Raw genomic sequence first — 12381 nt, 5'->3', positions numbered from 1 at the left:
CTCTGCTACTACCTGACAACTGACACTTATTTAATGTTAGTACTTTCCATACATTATCACATTTAATGATTACAATAGCCCCGCACAATAATGAGGAAACAGCTTGAAAAGGGTAAGTAGCATGCAAGACTGGAGGTGAGGAAGCTTGGATTAGAACCCAAATCTTTCTGCCCCCAAACCTCATGCTGTTTCCACTTCTCCATCTGAAACTCTATCAAACTGAAGGGTGAAAAATAAAATACTATGGTTTTGTCCCATATCAGTGAATTACACCACTAACTGCACATGACCATTTGGCAATGGAAACTAGGAAATTCTCTAATAGACTATCTATTCCCTCCCTCCAGATATTATCTCAAGTGGCAAGAACACTAATTTATAGAAAGCAGAGATAGATCTCCAATTTTACTAGTATTTAATTTTACTTTTTAATATTTCCAGTACCATCAATTGAGTACTTTTATGTTCCAGGTGCTTTTCTAAACATTTTACCTATTTTACCTCATTTAATCCCCCAAGGAATACCCCCAGTTTAAGATGAGGGGGAAACTGCGACTCACTCAAGTTAACTCATTGAGATTGCACAGCTGACAAGTCGCTGAGCCAGGTTTTGAATCCAGGTTGGCTTACCCTGTGAGACCCAATAGTAACCACTATGCTATACAGAGCTGATTTTTTTCTTTCAGAAAAGCAAAGATTAACTCTCCTCTTGACCCTGACCATGCATAGTCTGTACTCCCTGTTTATGCAAAGATACCCAAACCTTGGTTTTCCAGTTTCATTTCACAGCATTTCCCTACTCTCTACCTGAATAGGGCTTGTCTTCTGTCTTCTCGTGGTGTCCTACAAATACCATTCATAAAATATTTAAACAGTTACTAAGCAGTGTCACCTTCACTGCCTCATTTGATTCTCACAGCATAACTGTGATAAAGATATTATTATTATTACACTACTTTTTAGTTGGGGAAACTGAGGTTTGGCGGTAACTGGGCATGAAACAATGTGACAGTGCTTTATATGAGATAAGAAGTATGAAGCACTTGACACAGTGCCTGGAGTAGAGTTTGCACTTAATAAACATTTGTATCATTAACTATTTTAATCTTTAATACAATCCTATACAGTAGATACTCTTACTGTCCCATGTTGTAGATAAGGAAGCTGAGACTTGGAGGATTTAAGCAACTTGCCCAAGACCATACCCACTAGAAAGTGGCAGAGCTGGAATTCATGGCCAGCTCTATTCAACTCACAATTTGACCTCTTAACCACCAAGAACGCCACACTTAACCACAACATAAAAAAACCTGGAAGTGGTTAACTGGAATTTTATTCCATTAACTCAAGAATTCCTGCTGCCTGTCATAAAGGTACCTTGATCATGCTACCATCATGACTGCTTACTGTTCTCCCTTAGCCTCCTTGTTGGCCTCCTCTGTCCTCTTATATCTGCCTTTCAAAGACCAACTCAATTCTCACCTCTGGAGACAAACTGTGTTAACATTCCACCTCTGCCATTAGCAGCCAGATGACTTTGAGGAAGTTTAAGTTAGTTACACCTCAATCTTGTAATTTCTAAAGTGAAGTTAATAACAGAATCTAAATCATTGGGCTGTTATGAGGATTAAATGAAATGATATATGTAAAGCCATTTATGGCAATAATTAACTACGAGTATACTCTCAATATATTTTAGTTAAAATTATTATTATGTCTGGCTGCATGCATCCTCCTTATAAGAATTTCAGCTCAGCGTAGAGAAGGATATAGCGCAGGGGCCACTTGCTTAGAGTAATGCAGTATAAGGCAGGTAGATCTCAATCATTTTGTCTTCAGGCATTTTGACACCTTGTTAGCAGTGGTGCACAGCTGGAAGATAAACTCCTCCCCATTTCATTTTTAATGCATCCAAGCATTAGGGATAGAATAAACTGGCTTTATAAGTCAAGTATTTTCCCTAAATCCATCTCACGAAGGAAGTGTTTATAATTGCTAAGATCTAAAGTAGTTAAGAATTCATGAGGCAACAAAATCTAAATCTCCAAAACCTTAAGTTGTCAACGGTCTTGGAAACAATAGAGATGAGCAAAACCAACGCACAAATCAAATCAAACATTAGTAGGAGTGGTTTGGCTAAGTTTGTTCATATGAATCGCACTAACATGAACTCATGATTCTCGAAAGATCTCAGTGTTACACTTGGAGGGGAAAAAAGCTTGTAAGAATTGCTATTTAAAAATTAGGGTTGGGGATAAAAGTGTTCTGTACTAACAACAAATCTTGAAATTACACAGAGGGGGAGGGTTTTATATAAATGTAGTTCAGCTTTTTTCCCCTGGAAAAGATGATTTTTTTTTTCTCATCAATTTTCAAAAATGCCATTTTGAGTGCAATTTTCAAGAAAATAAAAAATCACAAACTCCCAGAGACACAGGTAAGTTTGAAGCATATCTCTGGAGATGAAAAGAACAATAGTAATGCAGTCAAATCAAATAAATTTTTTACAGAAAACCAATTATCCATCCCAATGCAACCAACAAGCAGGTTTCAACCACAGGTACTAATGTCCTCGTTTTACAAATGTAGAAACCAAGGATTTCAGAGTTAAAATAACTTGGCAATGCGCACACCTCTTATAAGGAATCAAATTCCCAACTGCTCGACTCTAAGTCTGAGCTTACCATATTCTTCAATTTAAACATGTGGCTCGTGACTATTGGACAATGCATATCCAGAAAGTAAATGGGCTTCCTTTAATGATTCTAATGTCTCACTGAATAGAAGACATGATTTTAGGTTGCTTTTAAAATCACCTATCCTTAGAGCAATAGCAACTTACTGGAGAGTGATGTATAAAGTGCAAAGGTTTTGAGACTGGATAGTTCTTTCATTCTTGTTTCTTCCACACTTTTGCAGAAAATGTGCTCCCAGGCATATAACTTTAGAAGTTTGATGCCTTTCAGTATTTCATTTGTTTTCTTCAATCTCTCAGTGGAATAATCCTATGAAACAATGGAAAAAAAAGAAAGTTCAAGCTGCATTGAAGTGAATGAGAGACAGCCTGTGTAATGGACAGGAATTATCTTGATTTCTGATTGGCTCTGCCATTAACTGTAGCTGTGAGCTTCCCAGAAGAAGTGCTCAACTCTGTGTTTTGGTCTCCTCAACCTCCAAATGAAGAGTTGATTGAGATGGTGTAAAAATTTCTTTCCCCCTTAAAACTTTTATGTCTCTGTTGCTTTTGTTTAAATAAAGGCAGTTGTTTTCATAGATTAAAAATAGGGTGGGGGAGGGTGATTTGGGTGTTCATCTTTAATTTTTTATTCTTATTTTCATTTTTTTTGCTACAAGGAAAATGTTCAAAAACTAGATTGGGGTGATGAATGCACAACTATATGATGGTACTGTGAACAGTTGATTGTACACTTTGGATGAATGTTTGGTATGTGAATATATCTCAATAAAATTGAATTTAAAAAAAAGCAGTTGTTTTCAGTTTCATGATTTCCTTGAATATTGTCTGCAGATAATATAAACATAAATATAGGGACAAAAGAAAAATTTCCCACAGGTCTTTCCAACATCTAAATAATTTTATTCTCCCCTCTGCACTATCACTCATACTTACAAGAGAAAAATTTAAGAAAAGCTACTTTGCTTCTCATTTGGGAATCTGAGAGTACTGTGTTCTGCATGTTCACACAGTGACTTCATAATATAGTTATTGAAATCATGCTTATCATCTTTAGCTTTGAGAGATTCTACACACAGCTTTATAAGCTCTTAAGACCAAAATTTGATTTACTGAATATTAACAACTTGATTAATTGTAGAGAGATTTATAGCGGACATACAAGCCCTAATTCTACCAATTGTTTCAGCTTCCTCCACCACCAAATATTATACAAGAATTACTAACCAGGTACACTTTGACCTGCTACATATCAAAAGCAGCAGTAGTTCAGCAACGATGCAAATGGGAGGAAAGTAACAATAGGCCTATGTTTTGTTTATCTTTTTGTCTCTACACTCTTAGATGCCTATTAAATGGTTGTTAAATGAGTGAATGAATACAATATGAATGGGCAAATGGAAGACAGATGTTTGAAGGTAGTCATGTCTCCACTTTAAACCCCACTTCCACACCTTTCTGCATTTGTTTGCTGGAATAAAAAGGATAGATGGCTTAGAGATTTAATGAACAACCCACTAGAAGCAGCAGCAAAGTGATAAAACCACTTGCATGACAAGCCTCTCTTGCCACAGGGGAAATACCAATTTGGGAAACAAATCCATTAGTGGCAACATCTCTACATTTTATATCTGATTTACAGACAATCTTGCTCATATTTAATCAAACTTTATTTCTAAACACGCTGTCAACAATTTGTTATTTGCAGATATTTCTTCAAAAGCAGCCAATTCTTGTTCAAATAAATGATTTCATGGCCAAGTGAAGCCAGAAAGGGTAAACAATTGGGCTTTTCCTTGCTTGCCAAGTTGACCAAGAGCACATTCAATCAGAGCAGCTGCTACTGAAACATTTCTCTGTATTTACACAGATCATCACATGGTTCAATTTGACCCTAAGAAAATTTAATTTCAGAAGCAGCACCAAACCTGGACCCTTTATTTGTCCCTTGATCATTTCTTTCATGTCATTAGCTGACATCCAATGACCTCAAAGTACACTTAAGTTTTTTATTCTTCGGGCAAGTGATCTAGAAGAGAATCCAAAGCCTCATCAGGCTGTGGCACTTAAAAACAGCAAGAACTGTGACTGTGGCTTTTGAGAGTCTAAGATTAGCTAGTGTTAGATTTCTCTTCCACTTTAAAAAATTGTTTTGCATTTGCTGCCTAAGAATTAAAATGAAACATAAGAAATATAAGCTTTCCAAAGTATCCTGGGTGGTATGTATTAACTTCCTAAATTTCAAAAATAAAACAGCATTACTAGATTTTCCTAAAAAAGATTCCAAAAGATTCTTACAAGAGTGCTCTTCTGAGCCTCTGCCAACTTTGTAGCGATGAAGTACTGAATTGGCGCAAGGAGGACAATGACAGCCGCACCAACCAATGCACTTGATCCAAGCAAATTATAGAGCAGGATCACTCCCATTATGATCTAAGAAGAAAAACACACGGAAACAGAAAAAATGAAAGGGGATGTTGGGGCCAATGCATTAAAGGAAATGGTTTTAGTGAAAATGTAGTACTTCTTAATTATTACATTAAGTTTATTTGGAAGTCACCTCAACTGTGACAGGCAGGTTTTACTATGAAAAATCTAAGTAACAGGAATTTATTTTTAGTGTGACAATCTGTACACTGGGTGCCAAAACAGTTTCTTGCATGAAGTTGCAGAGTGGTCCTGTGGTGCTTTCCACTTTCGAAAACAGTCTTCAAATTTTTAAAAGAACATGCCAATATTTTTGAAGGTGCTCTCCCATTATAAATTTGACATTTTGTATTCTATTCTCCCTCTTGAAATTGCACTAGCTTTTCAAGGCTGGGAGGATGGAAAATAGGAGGCTGCATCATAACATAAATGCATATAGGAATGATCAAAGGAATGACCTGAGATCCTTCCCTCCTTAATGACTCTGGAGTTACTAATGACAAGCAGCTTAGCCCTTAACTAAAATTATGAAGCAGCTTAATAGATGTTCAATATTATGTCACACACCCCTTTTTTTAAACAAGCATTTTGATTTTTATTATTCAAAAAAAGCTTCATTTTTTAAAACTTAGCTTTCTGACTTTGTGCCTACAACACTTTTCACAGTGATTTCTTGTTCTTCAGTAAGAAAAGCCTGTCATGGAGACGTTTAGCACACATGGGACCATCACAGGCTCCGCTGACCTGTTTTTTTGTTTGTTTTGTTTTAGGTAACCCCATGAGAACTTTACGTGTTACAACATGAACCCCTCATAGTCAGCCTGGGCACATGCTACAGCAGATTTTGGAGCTTTCCCATACCTTCTTACTATAAAGGTAAACAATTCCATTACAGGAGACTGGGACAGCCTAGTTTTGTTAGAAATCGCATGGTAGGATTGCTTACGATGGTATGTCAAGCGCTGGACCACTGTGAATGCCTCTAGGCACTGCCCCTGGAAGAGGAAAAACGTCTTCACTTCCCTCTTTAAATGTATTTCCCCAAAGCACAGGTTGAACCATTTAGGGCTTCCCTCTCTGGTTTGCCATTTTCTTCTTCTTACTGCAAATATCTGGATTTAACCTTGCTATTCTTCTCTCTACTGCGAACCTTTTTCCAGTAGCTCAACTAATCATGACCCAAAATGTCAACTAATGATCTCTAGTAACTAATCCAAATTTATATCCCAACGATAACAGCTTAACAATGGCTTTCTGAAGGCAATGGCACATTTGTTTTGGGAATTTCCAATCAAAACAGAAAATTCCTTAAGGCCACCTATGATGCAGTCATTCACAGGCAGCCTGGGATATTTGGTGCACTTTAAATTATGCCATGTAGGCATCTACTTACTTAACCTCATAAGTACGTTTAGAGAAAACAAGGTAGAGCTTACTTTAACTCTTACTTTGTGCCAAGAACTGTGCATGATATACACTTCCACTTGACTTGGATTTCCATAAAAAAATTTAAAAGGCAAATAAAAAATTTGAACACTAACATATATTCTTTATTATTTTATGTAGTATAAAAAATATAGGACACAAGGGCACAGGTGACAGACTACAGTGAATAAGATGTACAGTCTAAATTCTAAAGTATGGAAAACTTAAGATGATTTAAAATATTCAGCATCACCTACAGGAAAAAACTGAATACATTTCATTTGCAATTTTTACCCAATGGGGGAATAAAGTGTCTTTTACTAAAATGCTATTTTCTATGGGAAATAGCTAAATACCCCTTAGCTTTCCAATGTTCCTGCAATCTTATAAGGTTTCTCGTTTTATAAACCAGCTATTGAAACTATGGGATGAATTAAAGAAATGCTCTAGTTTGGAAATGCTGTAAGAGTTTGTCACAGTGGAAAAACTCAAATCTCAGCTCAATGACTTGTATGAATTTGGGCAACAATAAAAACAACTAACAATTACTGAGTACCCACAAAATGGAGAGCACGGTGCTAAATATTTTTGAATGTATTTATTTAACCTTAAAAATTCTCACAACTCTATGAGGCAGACACTAGTATTATCCCCACTTTATATTTAAGAATAGCTCTGAGGAGTTAAGTGACTTGTGCAAGCATGTGGGACAGCCTATATCTGAATCTAAGCAGTATAATTCACTGCTGTAACCCGTTTTCTTAACTTATGCCATAGTATCTCTAAGTCTAAGCTTTCTTGTCTATGAAAGGGTTTAACAATGTTAGCACATTCCAAACATATTTTACCCTTGGCTGAATTAAATTTTACAGTTTCTTTTACTCGCCGTTCTCTGCAAATCAGAATTTTACTTAGGTTGATCTACCTGAACAGGCATAGCCCATAGATTGGGACACAGGAACAAGAACCACATGAGTTGATTGGTTTCAATGGCAACCAAGTTATTGATCTGTCCCAGGGTCATCTCACCCATGGATAAGTTAGATGTAGAGAGTCTAAGGATTTTATTGTATATCATGGCCTGCAAAGGGGAAAAAAAAAAAGGATGTACTTGAGGCTCTAAACTAATCAACACTATGCACATGAATTTTCATTGAAAAAAATTTTTTAATTTTTGAAAAAAGTTAAAAAAAATACCACCTATAATGTCATATTCTTAAAGCAACCAGTATTTTCCATTTAGCATGGTAACCGAAAATCCTCAACTAAATAAGAACTTATTTTTTCTAGTGATACAATCAAAATACACGTTAATGTTAAAGATAAGCCCAAGACCAAATAATAATAGACCTAAGTAATGCAAGATTTCAAAAACATTTTTCTTATTATAAAAGTCACTTTTAACTAAACGGGTTTATTAAAGAGCTCTGCTTTTCTTTCTTTAAGTAAATTCCCCATAATCATACCCTCAATATTAAACATGAATTGCCATTTTGAATACAAAATGCTTTATAATGAAAAGTAAAATTTCACATTTTTCAGTACAGCTTATCTTTATTAACTTTTCCTGGAAGTGTTGATATTGTAATAGCAAAGTAAAAATTAAATGGAAAACAAAACAAAACAAACAAACAAACAAAAAACCACTGAAGCCACTACCAACTCTACCACTTGTTGGTATATGACATTTTCAAGAAACAGAGATCAAAGCTTGTACATACCAGCAAGGCTCCTCGGAGGTTAATGCCAGTTTCTGTGGTTACATAGTATGAAGCCTGCAAAAATGTCCTTTGCAGAATAAGGGCCAAGAAGAGAAGAACTGCTAGGACATAAGCATTTTCAAGAAATTCCTTTGATGAAAGGGTTTCTGAAGTCTTGTACCAAAAGGGGAAAAAAAAAAAGATTTAAAGCTAGTCTTTTCATATACCAGAAATACAGTTCACATGTATTAAAGATTACATGGTGTTTAAATATAAAAACTCAATATCTATATAATACAGCAGTAGAATAAGCCACAGCCAGGCAAATTTCACTTTCCTCTATGACATCCACAGATATAAATCCAAACCAGTTCAAAGCATAAAATGCAAAACTGATCTTTAAGATTGCTGGAAATACCTAACTGTAGCAAAACGGTGAATTTTAGTTAAGATTAGTTTAGTTGGATGGAAACTAGTAAAAGAAGATAGAGGTCAGTTTAGATTCTAATTTAGAAGCAGAAACCACAAAACTGGTAGCAGGGCAGCAAGACAAATGGAACAAAAATGCAATTTCTGTAGACTTGTTAATTTTTAAATAATTATACACAGTTGACCTTTTCTTATATTCATATACCTTAATTTTTAAGAAAATAAATTCTAAATTACAAACTAGGAAATTTGGCTATTGACTTCTCCCATGTGACACTTGTAGAGACTCAACACAACAATGAGAAACAATTTTTAGTAGGGATATGACTGAAGTCATCATTAGGATATATAAAAATGTTTGTTTTTTTTTTTTAATCTATGGCACACAGTAACTTGTTTGTTAGAAAAGACAGAAAGGTAACACTCTACTAAATACATTATATTTCAATTTGGGAACTCCTCAATTTTTAGGGTTTCCATCCAAATTCTACTTCCAGTTCCTTCCTCTTCTCTCATAGGGTTCACACAAATACACAAGTCCTTCTCAGAAAACCTAAGGCTAACATGTGTAAGAAAGATCATAAAGCATTGTATGTGGAATTTAGATATCTATATGTAATTTGGCTAGTAGGGACAAACATCACAGAAGTGCATTCAATGGTTTACTTCAATAATAACTGAGCATCAGAGCGTGCAAGGGTGTGGGATAAGCACCGTGCATGCAGATACGAACAGTTCACAGTCGTCAACTGTTCAAATGGCTTAGAACTTAGAAAGAAAAGCATATCCATAAATAGCATGTTTCATTATAAATAGCATATGGAGTAAATGCCAACATGAAGCAAACAATGTGTTAGAGGAATACCAAGGAGAGCCCAAATCCAACCAAGAGGATCAGAAAAAGCTTCACTGGAAAGACGCCACTTAATGTAGGCTTAAATAATGAATACAGTTGCAACAGGGTGAAGAAAAGAGGACATGAAATCAGGCTGAGAGAATAGAAAAGGAAAATTGATTCACATGGACTAGAGTTTTGTGGGGACCCAGGGCCTGGGCCCTTCCCCTCCACAGTGATTTCACGTAACCGCCTACTTGACCAGGACAGACCTTAAAAGGCATCGGACCTCCCCAGGGGAGGAAAAAATGTAAATGCAGCATTAAAACTCCCCTCCCCTGATCACTGCTGATAACAAATCTCCACACCCTTGTGTCATAAGACCCTGCTGAAACTCTGTTCTCACACCCTCCTTGCCCTAACCCTTATAAACCACCCCCTGGCACCCCCTTCTTTTGAGGAGCGCTAACTTCCATCTTTCCTGGCTGGCTGCTGCCATGGAACAACCATATCTGCTGGAAGTAAGTCCTATTAAACTCATGTCTAACTTCATGCCTGGCATTTTCTTCAGTCTTGGGGCTAAGCTGGGTTGGAACTAGCTTCTGTCTGTGAATCTATGGCAATCAATTCTTTTCATCACAAGGTTCACAATGCAGACTTAAGAACTGCAAATAAAAGATTATGTAATTACAACACAGTACATAAAATTTCTAAAAATATCATAATGTGACTTGCACTGATCATTGTGAAACAAGGTGATGGCTTTTATTATCTAAGAAAACAGAAGTATACATATTAAAATTTGCATTGCTAATATTTGTCACAGGCCTCTAAAAAGTGACTCAGCCAATCATCATGTAGTCATGCTTGAAAACTCTTTAAAGGATCACTATAAAAGTCAAATAATTAATGTAAAATTTCTGAGCATAATTTATGGCACAAAGTAGACGCTTACTAAATGTTCAAAGGCTCTGAATCTGAGAAATAATTTTCATAGCCAGACCATTCAACGAACACATAACCACATGATTTTTTTCCTATAAGGACACTTATTTTCTTTCTTTTAAAAACATTCAATTCTCTGTAGGTAAGCCTGTTTGGACTTCTCATAAAACTGCATTAATAAGAAGAAGACAATTAAGATGAAATCTGCCATGACATGTTTTCTTTCAATAGCACCACGAACTTACTTCTTTTGCATTATTTGTCCAATTCTGAGTTTCATTCACACGCTGAACTATTCCAGAAATACAGAGAGGTCCCGCAAAACCCAGCAAGTCAGCCAGATAACGGAACGTGCTACTAAGTAGAATTGGTCGCCCAAAAGCACTGTACATTGCTAGCCAGATAGATGGAGTCCGGTTGGGATGATCTGCTACTTTTTTCTGAAAGAACAACCAGATGGACCAAAATAAAATCTACTAGAGTAGTAATTAATTCCAGCAACAATGAAAATTCTTTCTGATACTTCTAACTATATTTTATAAGTTTAAAAATGAATGTGAATGAATCCTTTTCTTTACAATATGCATAATTCTATATCTTTAGCATTCTGTGCAAACGTAGCTAATCAATACATTTTAACAAAATCGAGAGAATGAGGGGTAAACAGGCCAGTCTTTCTAACACTCTGTGTTGTTTGCAGTTGTCAAAAGGCGGACACAAAATTCTTAAGGCATAATTAATTGTAATTCCTTTTGGTTTAGAAAATGTGTATCTGTCATGCATATTACCAAATAGCAGTACGTGGAAAAGAAGGTCATAAAGTTACAAAGATTAAGGTCATTGATAGATTAGTCAAGATTTCTGTGATTACTAAATCATAAGAAATTTACCTCTCAAATTACTACAAAAGTTTTGGTTAAAAAAGGATCACACATATGATGATACTGTGAACAAATGACAGTACACTTTGGATGATTTTATGGTATATAAATATATCTCGGTAAAATTGTATTAAAAAAAGGGGACCACCAAATTTCAAATTGTTTCTCCTCCAGGTATTTTCAATAGTCATGAGTGGCAGTGAATGCTTTTTAAAATTATGATATACTTGTTTTTCCTAGCTAGATCTCAGAGAAATGCAAAATGAAAAATGGCATATATACTCACACTAACTCATTGCTTTATCCATCTATAGTTGTTTGTTGTAAATATTTTAAGACCTGCACAATCATTATAATTAAGTCCTGGGGAGGGGGATGATAAAGTTTTTAATTGTGGCAAAGATGCCAACTCAATAGAAAATAGTTTGTGCTTTATATTCAGGTCCCTGTTAGAATGAATAATTTGATTCTTTACAAAGATTATTGATAAAACACATTAACACACCAATTCAAGCTAATCTATGCTGTAAAGAGCACTCAGAAAACTTAAGCTAGGCTATATCATTAATCTTTACTTTAGCAGAGAATTTTAAAAAATATATTATGCAATACTTTTCCCAGAGGAAAAACCAAGGATATGACTCACGTTCATTTGTAGTAACCATTTCCTGCAATATTAATTTCATAACTCACATGTCTGACACAAAACAAAGGTCATTTTCATCATTTACCATAAATGCTTTGCTGATCTGGATTTAGAACAGCCAAAAAGAATTTAACTGGTTTACCATACCCTACTCTTTTCAGTGTTGTGAATATTAATATTTTAAGTTATACCAATTTTTGGAAATAATTGCAACGTAAAATACTTCTACCACTGTGGAACGGATACACAATTATTCAGAATGATAATAAGATAAATTGAAAATACCGCAAAGATTCCCATATTTACATTTTTAAAGCAATTATAAATACTCAAAGAAAGTACCAGAAGAAACCAATTTTGGCCTACATATAAGATGATAATGAAGTAGGTAGATGATG

General features: G+C 35.4%; 1 protein-coding gene across 7 annotated transcripts in view; it reads right to left on the bottom strand.

Annotated features, from left to right (window-relative positions):
• ABCC9 (ATP binding cassette subfamily C member 9) overlaps positions 1-12381 on the bottom strand; it is a 164455-nt gene that overhangs the window by 104007 nt on the left and 48067 nt on the right. For all 7 annotated transcript variants that reach the window (XM_037845658.1, XM_037845659.1, XM_037845657.1 and 4 more), the window contains 5 exons: positions 10702-10896; positions 8269-8421; positions 7473-7628; positions 4994-5128; positions 2843-3005 (listed from right to left, as the gene is read on the bottom strand). In XM_037845658.1, coding sequence (XP_037701586.1) covers positions 2843-3005; positions 4994-5128; positions 7473-7628; positions 8269-8421; positions 10702-10896 — 802 coding nt within the window. The remainder of the gene's footprint in view (positions 1-2842; positions 3006-4993; positions 5129-7472; positions 7629-8268; positions 8422-10701; positions 10897-12381) is intronic.

This window comes from Choloepus didactylus, chromosome 8 (genome assembly GCF_015220235.1).
Source record: "Choloepus didactylus isolate mChoDid1 chromosome 8, mChoDid1.pri, whole genome shotgun sequence".
In the NCBI taxonomy this organism is placed as follows: Eukaryota; Metazoa; Chordata; class Mammalia; order Pilosa; family Megalonychidae; genus Choloepus; species Choloepus didactylus.
Note: the sequence above shows the minus strand (reverse complement) of the source record. Positions and strands in the feature narration are given on the sequence as shown.